The following is a 19,569-nucleotide window of genomic DNA, read 5'->3' as shown; positions in this document are numbered from 1 at the left end:
CTGCCTGTGACCAGCTACACAAAGCGATGCTCTCCCTAGCAGGAAGGACCAGCTTCTCTAGAAATAGCATGATATTTTTCATTTCTCTCCCCATGCATACATCCAGCATCTCTGCTTAGACTTGCCCACTGCTTCCCTTCTCAGGTAGCTTTGCTTCAGCAGTTCTGTATTAAGTTTACATTCTGGATACAAAGCTGCACAAACCTTCCCCTCACTAGCCTTGCAAGTGTTGCTTCTGCATCCACGGGCTTTCCTGCCTATATTCTCTCCCATTTCTGCTTCTTTTTTTTTTTTTTTTTAAGGGAAACTTAAACTCTGGAGGAGCCTTGGAAATCCTTCTTTCATGACTCCTACGTAAGTTCTTCAATGATTGATCTCACGCTTTCATCTTGTAGGCACTGGGTAGGTCTCCCTCTAAAACAATGTCTTTGATCAGCCTTGAAAGTTTCTGGAGAGACAGACAGCCCATCAGGACACCGGCACTGGGCATGAAAATACATTTCTGGGACCAAGCAAAGTGATTGCACTGTTTTCATGTTACCTAGAGCATTTTCTGGGATGAACGCAGGGTCTATGCTCCTCCACAACTTCTGAGATAGGCTGAATGCAAACCAGCTGCCCTGAGAGACACTGCCTCACGTGCAGCTGAAATAATCTGCGATCGCTTCACGTACATATGCAGTTTTGTGTGGGAAAATTGAAAATTTGAAATTTTCATATCCAAGTATTGCAAACGATGCAACATTTCATATAATTGCAGCTGTCTCATGTGGAGAGAGTGGAGGTGTGCGCAGAGCAGGTACTGATGCACTACAAAGGATCCTCAGACTTCATGCCCAGGAGACGTAAACTAGCACAGCACAGCTGAATTCAGTGGAGAAATGGATCCATTGCCCGAAGTTAAGATTGAAATAGCAATAAGAGTATTAAAAAAAATCAAGACAAAGAGGGGAACATGCAACTGCTGCATCTACATTTAACTGCTGTATTCCAAGGAGTATTTCGCTAAACTACTTCTTTATGATACGCTGAAAATAGCAGAAAGAAATTAAGGAAACAAGATGCTGCTGCTTCAAGAAAGAAAGAGAAATCCCCACAAAAAACCCCATCCCAGAGCCTTTCTTTGATGAGTATGTGATGCCGGAGAAGCTGGAACTTGGGGGAAATGTGAGAAGAGTCTATTAGTCTAGATGAAACTTTTGATGTTATCCAAAGCACTCTAGACAGAATTTTAAATAAGGTGTTGCTTTATGTGCATTTTAATGTCTGCAATATACCAGCGATAGATTAATTTTTCAGAATAAAGAGATTTATCTAGGTCCTCACTTTCTGAGCTTCTGAATGATGGATGTGGAGGTTCTGATGCACTGCAGCATCAGCACCGAAGCCAAGGAAAGGGGTTAACTTCAGATCACGTTGTACTAAGAGCCCTGGATTTGCAGGGTTAGATGGAGAGGATTAGTTTGATGGGTTCAAGCTGTACCACTGCTTTTGAGTATGGCCTCAGCCAGCTCATGTGATCCATTCTGCCCTGGGAATCTTGCAGATAAATGCTGCCAGAACTCCTTAGGCTGCTTTGGATTTCACTGCCCTGGCTGCCTTCACCAAGGGGAAGCTTGGGATGTGTCAGGTCAGGTGGCCCTACCACTGATGGCACAAAGGAGGGGCAAAATTGGCTGCGTGGTACTTCTGCTTAGCATTCAAACTCTTCAAGTTTGCCTTGTCCCTGTGACCAGGATGCAATGACTGAAGTGAAACTGGAACATTCACAGCAAGCAAGTTTTCCTTAGCCCTGCAAGCATCACCATATCTACTTATAACAGGCATGGCACTGCTCAGCCTAAGGGACAACAAGAGCTAACACAGAAACCATCCTGAGAGCACCTAACATGTCTAAGCAAAATGCCAAATCTAGACTGAATTCTGTTGCTGAAGTGCTGAAGTAGCTCAGGTTTGGTGTGAGCACCCAGCACCCCACAGGAGGAAGGTGAAGGTGGGAGAGGTGAAGAAGGCTTCTGCATGCCCAGGGAAGCTGCTGCGGCAGCAATGGAGCTGACCTTGAGTGAGGCTGGCACTGAGGTTCACAGTGCTAATTTGGCTGAAAGTGCCGTGTGATCTTTAATGAATAGAGGAGGGCAAGCCTTGACTTCTCAGTGAGAAGATCTGTGCTGGCTTCAGTGACTTTGATAATAAAGTACACCAGGATCCAGGTGCTCTGATGGTGGCTGGGCATTTCAGAAATCATAACGGGCAGAGAGATTAGCTCTGATAACGGACAGACACCTTTCATGAAGGCCACTGCAATTCAATGGATTTTTAATACCCTCCTGCCATCCCCTGCAATTATTTCTGGTATCCTGATGGAAGGCTTCCTGGATGCTCTGATCAGTGCCTTTGGGACAATTACCAGGAGCGGTGTGTTCAACAGCCCTTGGAGATCACATCCCTTTGATATTTTTTTAAGTTCAGGCTACACCGCTACAGTGAACTCCCCAAATCGATTTTCCATTTGCCCTCCCTCTCCCTTAATAACACTCTCTGTATACTGTGCACATTTAATTTACTCCAGCAATTTCCCATCCCACTTTCACATTTTTGACCATAAAAACCTGGGAAAAAGATAACTTATACTGACAACTCTGTCAGGGCATCATTTCTCTTAATGCATCACATTAGAGTCTTATTGAAGCATGAACAATGTGAAGCCTGGGCTCACCATTGTCAGCCGCCAAGAATGTGGCCTCGTAGACATTATTCTTAATGTAGTCTGACTCTCGATCAAGGACAGCAGCAGTAGTGATCTGACCATTTGTGGCATTAATGTTCAGCCAGTTTGCAGGATCTGACAGCTTAGAGTATCTACAGAGAAAGGAAATAAATACATGGCAGTCTTTTCACTGACATATCCTTAATATTGCTTGAAATAAGGTTTTTCTGGACTCCTGACCCATGATTCAAAGGACCTTTGGATAAGTGGTTTTGTTTACAAACAAAATACTAATTGAGTAGCTGTTTTTTGACCCCTACAATTATTCAATTTTTCTATTTCTTCCCTTTCTAAGCTTTTTTTTTTTTTTTTTTTCCATTAAGTGCCACTTACATGTGAGCTTCCTGCTACTGGGAGCGGACATAGCCCAAGGATTCTCCAGCCAAGAGGAAATGGGGTATGCAATTACCACTGCATATGTATGCCTGATCTAGGGGCAGATTCCTGCTCTCTCCTGTTATGTCGCCCTTCCTAAACTAGCTCATACTCGGGCAGATACCTGAGTATTAGGTCAACTCAGCCCCAACCTGTTCAGGTCTTACATGGCCAGCTATGAACATGGTTTGTGCTGGGCAAAGATTTTCCATGTTCTCCAGACTTTTTCACCCGCTTGTTTTCTTGTTTCTATTCTATTCCTGGCTATGGATTTCTGCCTCTGTTTTATAGGGCTTGAGTTGTGGTTAAACTGGAAGCTAATAAATGGCCATGCTATAAAACACTGAAATGAGCAAACAAAAGCTGAGCTTATTTCATGGGGAGCTCAGACCTGCTGACAGTTTGATATCAATTTTTTGTCTTGAGATACACAAGCAGGAGAACTTCTGGCTGCTGTGAATCTCCCTTTCCAGAAATGGGCTGTCTGAAGCTGAAACTCAAAGCAAAACTTGAGCTGCTTGAATCCATGTGAGCAGGAAAGCAACGGCACAGTTACACAAGTCCCTGCCAAAGGAAAGAATTACATTTTATGGAGCTAGACCCTTTGGGATGGTTTCATTTACTTTTAATATCATTGCTGTGAGTCTCTTGCCCTTGCACAGCTAAATGACCAGGGATCCAGCCTGGCCTTGTGAATGCATCTGTGGCTAATGAGGATAACCTGAGGTGTGACATTGGCCATGCTAAGCTGTGCCTGCTTGGAGATGCTCCCGCTTCCTTATCTTGTATTTGTAAAACCTCACTTTATTAAAGACTATTTAGAGAAAGGCTTTGAAAATAGTGTGCAAGGCTACAGCAGCCGGATCAGCTCCCTGAGAACTGCTCACCATGGATTCGTAAGCTTAGTTTTTAGGGTATCTTTTTTCCTAATTCACCATTGCCAATGGTGAAGGAAGAAAAGATACTTCTGGATGGCTGCAAGACCTTAACAACACCCCACTGCTCCCTTGGCATCAGGATACCCTGAAGAAAAGGCAGGAAAAAGACTGTGCCTGTGCTGGGAAGCAAAGTGCTCCGGGATTCACAGAATGTGTGGCCTGGGAGCCCTAGGGAAAAGTACTTTTACTGTTCTTATTTACAGCAAGTCTTACAAACCCTGCGCAGGCACTGTGTGACCACACGAAGGGCTCAGCAGAGCCAGTCCTCCCCCCAGCATGGCAGATGTTGTTTCTGGGGATGAGGGCATTCAGCCACAAACAAACTGCTCTCTGCTCTGAAGAACCAGCCTTGCTACGCGTGTCAGGGAAACAAAGGCCCTTCAAAGGCCAATATTTCAAAATGAACAGAAGAAAAACTGGGTTGTTAGTTTGGAGGGTCTCTCTCCTTAGCAGCTGCAATACCTGTCTAAAGACAACAAGAACAAGGCAGTGAATAAACATTCTCTGGACCAGATAGCGCTGCGCCAGGTGAAATACTGCACACTCTTCCTGACACGAAATGTCAACACCAGTGGAGGATTAAGCGGCCTCTGCTGTGGTCACATATTGCCAGAAATACCACAGTCCTTAAAGACTGGGAGCAAAAAAGAAACTTCTGTGGTATTTACCAGCTCATGGGGTGTTCTGCAGGCACTTGACTGAGGCTGCAAGAACCCGCCAGGTCTTGCACTGCTATCACATTTGTTAGCTCATGAATTAGACTTCAGCTGCTGCCAAAATCCCCCACATGTACCCGAGCTCCCGCGGCTGCCTGCTCTCCCACCTTACTGCCTGCTGCATGAAGCGATCAGGATCTACGGCTGAAAAGGTCGTGAGGACCGTCCCCATGGGCACGCCTTCCTCCAGCCTGATGAGCTTGTGGTTTGTTGGGAAGTACGGCGCTTCGTTGACATCTGTAACTGAAATGGTGACTCCTGCTGTCGACTGGAAGGACATCTGGATTCCGCTGGCCAGGGGGGCTTGGTTGGAAACCATCACTGTCAGCATGAACGCTCTGTTCATCTCATAGTCGACTGCCTGAAACAAACAAGCAAGCAAGAATAGAGCCAAGCAGGGAATAAATCCTACCTTCTGGCTGAAAGCTGCAAGATTTAGAAGGCAGATGATATCAAAGTCATTGCCTCATCTCATTTCCTTCTGAGCACAGTTCTTCTGAAGGGGGAAATCCAGACCAGCTTCGGTCCAGCGAGGATTTGGTCTTCCAGTATTTCAAGGGCCAAATAGTTAAAAAAAACACAAAGTAAAAAATTGTAGCCACCAGGGGGGATTTGCCCTGTGTTTGGTTCCAATGCTAAGTAGTTTCCAAACCAGAAGCTGCTGGTGTTAGTTTAGCATTGAATGAACAAAGAGTTTGCTATAAATGCAACAGGCAGAGCCTGCTCAGAGCCGTTCTATTAGCACTCACAGCTGCTGACTGAGTAGCCAGGGCAGCCTGCATGGATCCACGAGCCTGAAGTGCTCTCACTTCTTCTTTAGTAACATCATAAGCAAAGGTTAAGCCACAAGGGACAACGCCTGGTCAGCTCTGGAGGTTGCCTTTGTGCTTGCACAGATGTTTTTTGGGTGGCCATAGATCTCTGTGTAAATGCATGTGAAGATGCTGTGTCTGAGGAGCCAGAAGGAGTGAAGGGCCTTTGATGGCACAACTGACCGAAGTGCAGTAATATAATAGTTTCTCAACCATCCCACTAATTATTACGAGGGAAGTTGCTAATCATCTGCCAGGGAGTCTTGAGTCATGCAAGATCACACCTCTGCTTGTTAATCAATGCTTTACTGCAATTTATGAATGTAGAAGCGTAACCGCTCTCGCTCACAGCTCAGCGCTGAGCCGTGCAGTGCACCCTCGCTGGTGTAAAATGCCACAGCTCCATTGACTTAGGTACAGCCATACAGATTGACATCAGCCGGAGCTGGCTTCCGTGGTCTGTTTAAAATACAGCATTGTCGGGAGGGAAATCAAATCATAGGAGACTACAACAGAGAAACAAATTTCAGGGGCAGAAGGTAAAAGAGTGGAATCGCTATTCGATTGAAGTGCAAATGCTCCTACTGCTAAATGGTTTCCTGACAGGCAGGGCCAATATTTAATAAATAAAAGGAAGCACAAAGATTCCCAGTACACCCACTAGCACTGACTCATGGACTTCTGTCTGCTGCATTCAAAATAGATGGATGGTAAAAGTTCTCATTTGAACACTATTTGAGGCCTTGAAACAATCTAATACATTTCCTCAATTCCTTACACACACCTGTGATTCATGTTCCTCCATTTTTCACATGCTGCCCGTTTGTTAACCTTGTCCCAGACAGGAGAACCCAGTCCCTGTGGGAGCTCCCAGCACTGGTGGGGCTGATGTAGGAATGGGTTCCATGCTTGATGGTGCACCGGACACACATTGACCACACACAGATCTATCAGATGCGGGTTTTTAAAATATTCTTTTTTTTCTTTTTTTTTTTCCCTTAAAATCTGTTGAGCTGCTCACTCATCTGCTTTGTCTCTCTCCTGGGAGCTCCAAAGCCAGGGATGCAGAAACGCAGAGCGGGGACAGGATTCACCCTGCAACGTCCACCCCACTCCACAAGCTGTCCCGGAATCACATTTTTGTCTCTGAAACATCTGCCTGCCGTTGCTGCACCTTCCCCTCCTTCACGAGCACCTCCTGCTCAGATGCAGCAGAGTGAAGCCCAGGGCTTCCACATGTCCCCCTCCTTTACTCAAGGTACTTTTTACTAAAGAGAACAAATCTGCCTTATGTTATTGTTGAGGCAAATAATAACTGCGGCTTCAGAAGCATCTCCATTATAAATTCACAGCTCTGATCCACGCAGAGTTTATAATAACATTTCACTCAGCCAGCTGCCACAGGGCAGCCACTGCTGCTCCTGCAGATTGTCTCCAGACTCCATGATGTCTCAGCTGTGTGAGAAGTTACTCTCTCTCCTTGATCAAGGCTTCCTTTGAAGATTAGGGTCTAGTTACGGAAATGGTTTGGAAAAGGCATGAACAGAAAAAGGAAATGTTATGCTTTTGGTGATCGGACTGGAGCAGCAGATGCAGTTTTGCCGAGAGCAGCTGCAAAATGGCCATCGTGAGCTCCGCCTGAACTCCAAAGGGCTTCTGGTTTGGATTCTCTACAGCATCACCTTCTCTGCAGTGAGAATGCCATAGCCTAGATGCAAACCCCTTTCCTTGCAGCGGTGGGGAGTTACGTATAACCAGCCTAAAGAGTCGCATGAAGAATCCAGCCGTGTAGGGTCCATACATAAAAGGTTCATTACTTGAATTAATTTGTTCACTGTGTTTTCAACCTACACCAGGGATCAAACCAGCAGGAGTCTGCTCCTACACTATGAAGAACAAGTGCTAACTGGCCACCCAGTTTGGTGTGCGTACATTCCCCCTAACCTTTAAGCATATTCATTTATTAACCAAGAACAAAATATTTCAAAGAAGGTGGAATCCTAAGAGCCTTCCCTTCTTCACCATGAAAATTTAATCACAAGCAATTTCACTCATTCTCCTTGCTGAAAATACACCCAAAAGCCTTGCAGGCTTGATAAGGGTAAGAAACTCTGGGCACCCAGGAGGATAAGGTAAGGTTATATATGGAAGACATTCAGTGTAATTTCAAGCTTTGAGCTCAGCTTGACAAGATAGGATTTTCATGTGGTTCTTTGCATTGTGATCACTGTGGGTTACACAGCAGTGGAAAGTCAACACCAGCATCTATGGTGTCTTGACAAATCTGCCCCGCTTTTTGCTTGCATGTTCTGAATAAAGGATGGTTCATTATGCAAAAATCCTTGTGTAGCAGCGATGATCTTGTAAATCCCCTGCTCTTCACTCTGACGTGGCTTTAAACTACAGCCATGACACTTCACCAGATTAAGAATAAGAGGTCCTCCCTTGCTTTCAGTCAGAGTGCTGGCATTTGAATTTCAGACCGGCTGTCGATATCAACACAAGTTAAATAGTTCCATTTTACTTTGTTGAATGCTTTCTGTTTAGGCAGAAAATATAGACATATGCATATAAGGATACTTAAATGCATAAATGTGTCCATACACATGTGCGTCTACAGCTACTGCTAAGCTTGAAGAGGTGGAGCAGCATTGCACCAGATATGGCTGTCAAATACCATTACAGAGCAATAAAGGGTGATAAATACAAGGACCCTGCTGAAATATCATCTAGCAGGTAAGATGATGTCTTCCTTAAAGTTTCAGCAAAGTGGCATCTGCAGACACACACACATAGCCCCGGGTTAGAGGACAGGACAAGCTCACAAGCTCACACACTCCTACCAGCATTAACTCATTGCTATTCCTCTGGTCTCTTTTTTTCTAATATCCAAACCGTAAGTGCTAAGAATGACTGCAACTCATTAGCTACAAGGGAGTGGGGCTCTTTTTTTTTCAGCACAGAGGTATTCCTTAATCAGCTTGCTCTTTAAACACTGGTGCTCCATCCTAAGTAGTTGATTAAAACTTTCTGTAAGAGGAGGCCAGACTTCTCAGAAGTCTTTGTTCATCCCAGCACATATTATCCATTTCAGATGCAGCACACAGTGCAGTGCAAGCTCCCACAGATCACAGCAGCTTATTCATGATGCCTTCACTTTCGTGGCAGTCAGTGGGAGCATCCATAGGCATCTTTTCTGGGAAGAGATTCAGTGAATGCTGAATGAATGAACCCAGTAGTTTCTGACTGTGTGTAATTACTGCAGGAGCATTCACTGCCTGGGCTGCTGGTCCCAGGGAGTGGGGAGTGAACTCTCAAGTAATGATAGAGGCATGTTCTCTGGAGGCAAGAAGGGAAACAGAATTTGACACTTGTTGTAAAGACCTGGAGGGTTTGGGCTCTCCTAATGTTGAAGGCACTGTATATAGGAAAGAAGAAGTAGTGAATATTTACAGTCTTATTTCTCAGAGTCATTGGACAAGATCCTCTGATGATCCAACATGTGGAGCAGCCTTCACTTAGGATGTGGTTCACACTGTGTGTTTATTGCTTGACTGTAGGAAAAGGAAAATTTCTCCAACTATTTTTTGCTGAGCAACTCAGAGGAAAATCTCTCTTCTTTCCTTCTGTTACCGGGAAATTCATTCCTCCTGAAATCTCTCCTGCACTCCTTGCAGATCAGTTGGCTGATTCCCTGCAGTGAAGTGCCACCCCCTGTTCACAGATAGCTGCGAGTTTTCTGGCTCAAAAAGAAGAAGGTGCAGCCTCTGCCCGAGGCCCCAGGCAGGGCAGGACTGGGCAGCCCTGGCACCAGCCCCACTCCTAGAGCTCAAAAGGATCGGGTCAGGCTCTGATGTGGGCAGCTGCCCTCAGCATGTGAGAGTTTATGAGAGCTTACAGTGGGAGAAATCCAGAATCACTCGCATAGCTTGAAGTAAAAGTGTTTAGGACACTTACACAGCGAGCAGGGAAACAACAGATTGAAGCACTCATACTCCCAGGTGGAGAAGGCATGAAGTAACAGCAGCCTTCAGGCAATCTTTTTGGCCTTAGTTAGTTCAAAGGGTGAGAAATATGGCTTTACTTTGGCTTCCCACTTACCTTCACCACAGTTACCATGCCCTCATTGGTGACGGGGTCTGTCCGGATGGTGAAGTGGCCAGAGGGGTCCCCGCTGATGATGCGGTAGATGGCATTCCAGTTGGGGGAGTGAGGCTGGTCCCGGTCCATCACTGTCAAATTTGCAACCACAACCTCCACTCTGTTCTCAGGAACTTCCCCCGAATACTGCAAGTAGAAGAAAGAAGCAGTCACAGAGGGGACGTCCTGCTGGTTCTCATGGCTGCGTCCTCTCTCCCTTTAGGCAGCACACAGACACAGACCTCAGTCCCATCGAGAGAACCACGGGGCTGCTAGTTGTGTGACTTGTCCCTTTCTCACTTCTGCTGTTCATATTCCCCAAACACTTTGAAGTCCAGATTCACTTTTTGGCCCAAATGAGAGCAATGTCACTCTCACCCAGACACTGCCCACATTTCAGCAAGTGCTCGAAGAAAACCAGAAACGTCCCAATACTCTTATTCACTAGAGCAATCAGAGAGTTAACGTCAACAGCAGGTAAAAGTGGCAGATTAAAATGTGCCATTTTTATGATGACTGTATCCCTTTAAAACAAGGTATTTTGCCTCCCTCAAATTTCAGTGATAGCATTTTATTGCATCTTCAGAGATTTTATTTTCTTTCTTTCTTGCTCTTGATTTGATTTTGTCTCATTATTTAAAGCGTTTCTTGTGATTTTGCCACTGCCCTTCCTGGTGCTTAATGCTTTCATTTAGCACTGATTTTCATGGAGCACGTCCAGTTCAGACATATCCTGATGCATTAGCTGCATTCTCTCTGCTTTCCAGGCCTTGATTTATATGGCTGATCAGGGATCCTGGCCTCTGAAAACTTCCAGTATTTGGAGCTCAGAAGCTGCCAGTAAGACACATTCCCAAATTTTCAAATGTGCTCATCTCTCAACATTGCCTATTATCAGCACTTGCAAATCAACACTCTGATTGACATATGGCAAATTAAACACTGGAGAAATAGGAGCGGCTGGCTCTGAGGCTGCAAGTGAAAACCTAGCCCCAAACTGCAAGAGCAGAGCACTCTGAAAATCTGGCCTTTGGTGTGCACAAATGCCAGGTTATGTAAATGATAATAAATCATTCCTTTGTTAGCACAAGAGTCCCTTTTCAGTACTAACTCATACCCATCCATCGGCGCCCTTCACTGTGCTTATGTTTACTGTATATTACTCCACTACTGCCAGCAAAAATATTCAATCTGCCCTATGTTAATGTAGACTTAAATTTGCTCTTCAGTGAAATCTTGAATGGCATTTTGCCCTCTTTTCCGGTACGCACCTGTCCTAAACAAGTTTTCATTAGTGAATGCAGATGGTATCTCTTTCCAGCCATGCTGAGTGGTGGGGAAGAACAGTGGGAAGCTGAGAGAGAATTCTAGTTCAAGCACATGCTATGGATCTTTTCTCTTTTTATTTCCCTCAGTTTCACTGGTTCTTTATGCATTCTCTTGCTCAATTTGAAATCTCTGTGGCACACAGCTTAAACAGGGGAAATATCATATGGAAATTTATCAAAAGCCTTTTGAAAAATCCATTAGATTATGTCATATGTACACTCCTATTACCAATTTTGTCTGAAACCTGCTCAAAAGAACCCAAGGAGATTACTTCAGCAGGATCGTCTCTTACTAAATCCACGCTAGTTATCGCCTATTACATTACATTAATGTTGTATGGCGTGCCAGCAATGACAAGCTGATGAGCCCCCACTCTCTCTGAGGAGCCAACATCACAGCTAACATCATGGGATCATATTTGTTGCAGTTTCAAAGGATTTAAGCACGTTGTGCATCTATCGCCAATCTCTGACCTTGGACCACAGTTTTTGCCCACTACCACTAGGCTTGTGCCATACAAAACCAAACAGGATTAAGAGAAAGCTATCAACTGTACTTTTGACATTGAAAAGGATCAGTCTTGCAGCAGGCTGCTTAACACCTTTAGTACATCATAATCCAGGTGCTGCCAATGAGTTTGGCTACCTGGGCAAACGCCACACAACTGCCAACAGATTTTACAGCAGCTTTTCTAAAAGCCATCACAACATCTGCTTTTGGCCTGCAGCAATAGAGTTTACAATAAGGCATATTGTTAAAATAGGAGGTATATCAAAAATCCTAAGTACACAAGCATATCTCAGTGTAAAGACCATAATCCTCCAGAAAGCTTTCTATTAGGGTAAAACTCAAAGTGCTCTACATACACTGAACAATCCAGGAGATGACTCAGCTGTTGACGCCTACCGGGCATATCTGGGAAATGACTTAGTTCTCTGCAGCTCTTAGGGTAGATGTTGTCCATATGTTTATATAGGCACATATTTTCCTGATGAGAACAATACCTACACTTGAATCAAAGGAGCCATCTGAAGCTATGTAGGTTAAGAGGCAAATATTAGGGGGCTGCACCTCAAAGATGAGAACAACTTTTATAAGCTTTGGATCAGCAGCTACTGGGAATCAAAAATGTAGCTCATCTTTCCTCCTTCTTACACTCTCCCACTATCATTAGTGTAAGTAAATGCTGAAACATGTCTTGTCCACAATTGTCTTTCCCTTTAATAAAATTAAGTAATGACATTATCTGGCATCTGCTAAAGGAATGATGGCAGCTCAGAGCTTCTTTAACATCATTCCCTCCCTACTCTGGAGTAATTCTGGATAGTGAATAATGCTATCTTTCACTATGCTGCTTTACAGCATTCCCACTGCTGTACGTTTTCTTTCATAAGATTACAATTGATTTTCAAATAAGAAGAAGCATATCTGCTCAAACAAGGTAAAACAATGGGCAACACGAGAGCTGCTAGAGTAAACATAAGATTGATAAAACACTGCTTGACCTATACTTGTAGCATTTACTCGTATTCCCCTGTAATTCATTTAGCTTCACTTTCAATTGTTGCATTTGAAGTCCTTAATTTCCAGAGTGCTTTTCTGAGACCATTCAGAAAGACTTCTATGGCTGATCGTTATACACTCCGCTTCCCTTCTGAGATAAGAATTTGTTCTGAACTTGGCATGTTTTTAAATTCTTCAATTCTGTACGGTCTTTTTTTCCCCCCTTCTCTCCATAAAACCACGTGCTGGCAAAAGTCCTTTTCTCATTCCTCTAGAGCTGGCCTGTCTGAAGTCATGTCTTGCTGAAAAGGTAATAATTCATTCTGATTTTCTGGTTGCATCAGATTCTACTAAAATTGTTTAATCCCAGAGTTTGTCTTTTGTCTCATCCAGCGCTTGACAGCATACAAACACGCAGACAAATATCACTCAGGAGGAGACAAGGATTGATGTGGGGGGACAAATGATGAATTCACACACTGACTTGACTTTGTGCTATAAATCTGGAGTCTGGGCTGTGAAGCCATGCACAGCGGAGTAAAACCAATTAGCTCATTGCAGCCACTCCTAGGGAGGTGTTCAATTGAAATAGATGAATATGGAGATAATTATTCAGGCTTTCTTCTAAATGGAATTCCTTTTTGCTAGTGTGCATGCCTTTTCCTAGCTGTTTTCAATAAAAAGCTGTGAAAGTTTTCTATGTGAAAGTGCAGCCAGGGAACCCAATGCCCAGAGCTGCATGCCAGGCTGAGTTTGCCTCCATATACTATGCAACATGATCCCATTGCAAGCCAAACGTTTACCTTTTCCACATGCTATTTAACAAAGATGCTTGAATGCACACAAATTAATAAACAACTACAGTCTGGCTGCAGCCATCTATGTGAAATGAAAGAAAAAAAAAAGCAAAAACCTCCTAATAAATCATTAATTGTGATGCGCCTGCTCAATTGCAGTGCAGAAAGAAGAAAATGCCATCCTAATTGATTGCTTCTTATTCCATCTTTATAGGCCTGCATTTTTTACTGTGGGGGCTGAGAAAGCCCAGAGGTGTAAAAAACCTCTCGATTGTACTCTGTGTATCTGTCAATGTGATATTTAGATCAATAATCCTCTTTTTTTCCCCCTACTCCTACCACCGGTAATTTAGCTTTTCTTTCTAGAAGCCTAATTGCTGTTTTCCTAGGCCTCACTATCAGTTCTCCGACCTTTAATTTCCAATATTGTTTGCTGCATGGATGATTGTAGGAGGTCTGCGGGTTGTCCCGCCGCACGGCCGCACCTGGCTATCAGTTTCTATGACAGCAATGCACTGAACTCCGAGTTCTTGCTCCACCTCTGCTGTTGTGCATCAGAGACCACGAACGTGCTCGAATCTCTGTGTTGTGAAGAAAATGACCTGATACGTAGTCATCCACATTTTGCATGCAAATCAGATTTTGAAATGTGAATTTCTTAATCCCATTTCATTAAAGAACTACTCTTGTGTGCTCCTGAATGGCGATCATCTTCTAAGCCCTGATGTCTGTCTGCACGTAGTTTGGAAGCAGCCCACTGTGCCCAGCTCAGCATTACCCAGGCAGCAGCCCCTGCACCGCACCATCCCTGTGTTCACTTGGGTCTGCTCCAGAGCCAATCCATGCACGCGCTGACTACTTCAGATTCTTATATGCCATGTGGCAAATGCTTCCCCAAACATCGTCCATAAAGCCCGATGTACTCCTGCCAGCTCGCAGCTCTGCTCCGTTGGTGTGAGGCCCAGCTGTCACGGAGCTCGTTCCGAAGCGAACTGCTTGGGTTGCAGGCATGGCTCGTCATGGGGCATCCAGCTCCATCCAGCCAAGTGCATGCTATCAGCTCACCAACATGCGGAGGTTCTGCCTCCACGGCCGGCAGTTTGTGCCACTGAAATCCCCCCACGCCTGCAGAGGAGCTCTCAGAGTGGTGGGCAAGGCTCTAGGCAATATCCCTTCTTTCAGAAGCAGCAGACGAAAACCCCCTCATTTCAGCATCTCTGCCTTGAGGAAGGAACGCACAGGTCTAGCTTTCACCTTGGTTCAAAGACTCTCACAGTACTCACCAGGAGTTCAGAGACACGTAATAGTAAAAGGATATTAAAAAAAGAAGAAGTTTACATGTCTGACAATGAGCACTAATTTTCTTCATTATCAGATGCTACATTCCTGTGACGGTCTGAAAAGATGCCACAAAAATGATGACACAAGACACGACTCTGCTGCGAGATAGCCCTTTCCAGATAAATACGTCTCATGAAATGAGGCTCAAAGTTGGCACAGAAATTCAGATATTTTATGAAAATGCATTACAACACAAAGGAGCTTTTTACAACGTTCTTATGAAAGGTTTAAAAAGAGATTAAAATTAAGTCCTTGGAAAGGCATATAGCCTTGTCAAGGAAAAAAAAAATTCTACATTAACCCCGTGTAGGAAAGTTGTACTTTATCTCTATTTCAAAGGCTATAAAGAACCACTTTAATCAACCTACTTGACTTTGGGGACTTGCACGTCTCACTGAAACTCATGAAATCTGGCATAGTGTGGTTTCCAGAACACAAAAGCCTTTAATCTGTAACCCAGCACTCTTGTACATTCAAATCCTGATACTATCTCCTTGTTAGGAAGAAAAATTGTGAATTTATCCAAAATGGGATCTCATCTCATCTAAATGATGAAGCCTTTGCAACAGTGACCTTTAACAATTGTTACACTCAACAATAAAAGATTTTATCGTCTCAGGAGCCAATGGAAACAGTATACGTTAAAAGTCCAATCTGATACACAGCCTTTTATTTTCAAGTTTTAGACAAGAATACTTTGAGCATTTCATTTGCTCTCTTGTCTAACGCACCTTTGTTTCTTGCCTACAGAATGAGCAGCAGGGAAAGGGAGCTTACACCTTTCTGCAGACTGCTTGATTGTCAGGTGCAATTAGTAACGCTATCTTTTAAAAAAAGGCATAGGTTTTAAAACAGCTGGAGGCACCTACCAAAGCTTCATTCTTAAAAAAAAACACCCCAAAAAACTCTTTATATATATATATATATGCATTTATATAATGGAACATTTTTGCACAGATACATCAGTGCTTTACAGCAGCTGACAGCTCTGTGCTTCCCTTTAGCTGCAGCAACACAGGTATCCCAGCCCTTGGGTTGGGGCAGATCCTCAGAGCATCACAAATTGCTGTCACATGACAAACCCATTGGGTCAGCCCAGATCAGTGTTTCGACCCCCCCAGCACGTTGTGACATAGCCCTGCAATACCCACTGGGCTACGGAGAGGGAAAGGATTGAGGAGGGGACGCTGGCAGTGATCGCTGTGCGTGGTGGGCACCGTGCAGGGATGAGCTGCATCACCTGCACCGCTGTTCCCCGGGCTCTGCAGCGTGTTGGCCTCCGCTGAGGGACCTGCACGCCCTTCTCCAACTGCAGACCACCAGGAGCAGCCAGGGCTCAGCCCTTGGTGCTCGCAGGGAGGCACGTAGAGAGGTGCACTTCTACAGAGACATTATGGCCATTTCTACCTGCGTTTTCTGCTTGTTTAACTACTATAAAGAACACACAGCTTTAAAAGCAGGTGACTTTAATTCATCTGCTGGAATGTCGGACCTCATACTTCTTCAAAGTCTGAAGTAGAAAATAACTGCAGTGTTTCAAATAAAACCTCGAAAACGCATTTTTCCCAATCTACACGTAAACCAGACTGACAAAAATGATGTGACAGCATTCAGCTCCTAAGTGAGCAAAATGGACTTCAGGGGTCTGACTCTATTTCTTGGTGAAGTGTGTATAGAAGAGGACGTTTCTATTCAGGCCCCTGTAATAAAGTTCCATACTGAAGGGCCTTAAGCTGATAAATCTGGTTTAGGATTTCCTTAATAACTGCCCATTTCACATAATGAGTTTTCAATTAATTTTTTTTTCATGTTTTAAGGCATATAAAAGCTGCTCGCATGCTTTTGGGATCCAAAGATGGATATTTGGGAAAGAGAATTTTAAGATTACGGAAACTGATTTTTTATGCATGCCATAATCCTAGTATTGAGATTTGACCCAAGTTTCCCAAGCGTCACCTGTCTGCACGCTGACTTCTGCCCAAACCTTCTCTGCGCTTCAATTGAAATCTGTTGTTTCCACATTAGTCTCGGAATTAGCACACTGAGGGATTTCCTTACTTTTTAATGACTATCATTGAATTCCACTATCAGGTGCTGGAAAACCCATGAGGTCTGGTCATAAATAAGCAAGCAGAGGAAACCTGCGCTCCCAAGCCTGGGTTCTGGTGGAGTCACTGCAGCCTGGCAGGAACAACAGAAATATGCATGCCCACCTGCTTAAAGCAATTCAGAGCACAGAATGATGACTAAATTAAGTGCTGTGTGATTCATCAGGCTCGCCATGAGGAAAAGAGGGGAGCTGGGTTTTGTTCAGCACGGAAAAGACAAAGTGCAGGTAGCAGAGAAAAGGGATACGGTGAGAGATGGGAGGATATTAGGCCAAAAAAAAGAGGGAGCCTGAGTATACTCGTACACCTAGGAAGGAAAACGCTATTATTTCTTCCCTGTTATTTTATTGGCAATTAAAGCAAGTTCCTGCACAAAGCCGAAGAGTTTGAAAAACTCTCTGATGCAGAAAAATTATGTGAAACCTCTCAAACCTCCTCTCTGTTGTTAATTCTGTCTGCAGTCTGTGTTCTGACCCTTCCTTCTGCAGCTGGGAAGTGTTAAGGCATCCTGGGCACTTAGAAATGTTTGATAAGAGAAAACTCACAGCACTGCCAAATCCTTTGCTAAATCTCTTTCTCTCTCTCTCTCCCCCTTTTCTTTCCCAGTATGTCACTAAAGATTTCATAACCAAAATGTGCTTAATGAAATTCCAGATTTATATCCTCTTAAAATGACAACGCTTGGAAGCAACTGTTTTTAAGGCAACAGAATATTGATGAATTAAAAACCTGCCGACCCGAAGGAGCTAGCCAACTTCAGAGGGGGATTTATCTCAGTTCCTCGCAATAACGAGTCACAAAATGCATTTAAATTTCTCAGGCTTGCATCAGTTCCTGAGACGCCGTGTACTTTCAAGATAATGACATAATCCACTGCAAATGGGTATTTGCTGGGATGCCTGGCAGAGGTGAGACGTACCTGCAGGGCTGTGCCAGGGCGCTGCTTGGTGCTGGCTGTGCACCAGGCACTGAGCTGTGCGCTCCAATACCAGCTCTGCACCCAACTCACTTGTGCTACAGAAGGCATGGTCTGGGGATGGGGGCTACAGCAAGATCAAACCTTAAAATAAAGTATTATGCATTGCCACATGATGACGGGGACGTGCATGTGCCACTTGTCCCATAATGACAGCAACGCTATAAGACAGGAGAGTGCAGTGCAGCACATTACAGCTGAGCAGAGGTTTGTGAGATAAGTGCTGTGATTCCTGGATTTCCATCACTCCTGTGCTAGGAGCAGGGAGCGTGTGGCATTCGGGGGAGCAGCCCCCAAGGTGCTGCTGGAGCTCTAATTGGCTGCGATCACGCTCTCTCATACAGAGAGCAGAGGTGGCATTATTCTTGATTTTACACCAAGCAGTACATGTGTCCAATTTGAGAGAGACCAATAGAGCATTTTTTTTTAATATTCTTTTTCTTTTTTTTTTTTTTTTTGTGACAGAAAATTGAAATCTGTAATGAAACTATCGTTCCCATTTTTTAACTCACTGGTCTTTGGCAATTTAAACTCCAAGGTCTGAAAAATTCATTACTACTAACTTCCATCAAGGGTGTTCCTGAAACCAAAATTACTTAATCAACTCAATTTAGCTTCTTGTGTAGACCTAATTCAGAAAAACTTTATCTTCTTGAATTGTTATTGCAATTAATTTCCCCCCCTTCTTTTTCTACAGCAGACGACATTTCAGTAATTAGATATTTTATAAAAATGAGTTATTCATTCAGGGTAGCTCCACTTTTATATTTGATTAATCATATTACCACCGAGGTCTGGAGTTTGTCTCGAAGGAAAGTTTAATGACCTCATTTCAATCCTTCTTTTAACCACCAGGCAGGTATCAATGAAGAGAAATAAAATTATCTTTTTTTTTTCCTTTTTTTTTTTTTTTTCAATCTTAAGATTACATTTGATGTTTTTTTTTTTTTTTTTCTTTTTCTGTGTGACTGACCCATTTACAGGGAAGACTCTTGTCTGATTCCAATTAGATTTAGGACAGAATCAGGCTAAACAGAGCCTTGAACTACGCCTTAAGAACCAATGCTCAGTGCAATGGAGAGGAACTAGAACTGTTTCACCAAATGGCAGTTGGTTTAAAGTACAGTAGATGATTAATTTGGTGATAATTTGAAAATGAATGTACTGAAAGGATATAAACAAAACAAAAGCCACTGCAAGTTGAGATTTTGATTAATGGAGTCTATTAGTAAGAGAATTCTATCAAGGAGACCACATTCCTGTAATAAATGCATATATACACTTACAGTGTAATGGAGTAATTCACATAACCACAATTTGTCTGGGAGTAGGGATCTGCGTTTTGTTGATGACTGTGTTATATCAGTATCTATCTATGCTTTGTCTCTACCTACATGTGTATTTATTTTTGTGTATTTGTATATATACATCTTTTTATCTATCTCTCCATCCTGTAGAATACCCTAAGCAGCCTTGAAAATATTTCATCTCTTCTGCCCTGTACTACCCTGATGAAATCAGAGAGGAGGCTGATGCTCTTGTCATTAAGACATGGCGAATTACTGCTTCGTTTCATTCCTTTTAGATGAAAGAGGCAGTAAAATAAAGAGTAGAAGTTGAGTATCCACAAGGGAATATCACGCATGGCTTTTTTCCCACAGCATGGTATTTCAAGGGTCCCTGGGCTCCTCCAGATGCTGTACCTGGAAGAACAGAGGCACCACCAGCCCCCTGCCCTCAGCTCCCGGCACCCCTGGACCCACTATG

At 43.7% G+C, this 19,569-nt stretch overlaps 1 protein-coding gene across 4 annotated transcripts in view; it reads right to left on the bottom strand.

The window, feature by feature from the left end:
• The window catches only part of CDH4 (cadherin 4), a 415,068-nt gene that overhangs the window by 9,228 nt on the left and 386,271 nt on the right, over positions 1–19,569 (bottom strand). For all 4 annotated transcript variants that reach the window (XM_021416332.1, XM_021416335.1, XM_021416333.1 and 1 more), the window contains 3 exons: positions 9,710–9,895; positions 4,904–5,157; positions 2,717–2,859 (listed from right to left, as the gene is read on the bottom strand). In XM_021416332.1, the coding sequence (XP_021272007.1) occupies positions 2,717–2,859; positions 4,904–5,157; positions 9,710–9,895 (583 nt within the window). The remainder of the gene's footprint in view (positions 1–2,716; positions 2,860–4,903; positions 5,158–9,709; positions 9,896–19,569) is intronic.

Source organism: Numida meleagris, chromosome 19, assembly GCF_002078875.1.
Source record: "Numida meleagris isolate 19003 breed g44 Domestic line chromosome 19, NumMel1.0, whole genome shotgun sequence".
NCBI lineage: Eukaryota > Metazoa > Chordata > Aves > Galliformes > Numididae > Numida > Numida meleagris.
This window is presented reverse-complemented; position numbering and strand designations above follow the sequence as displayed.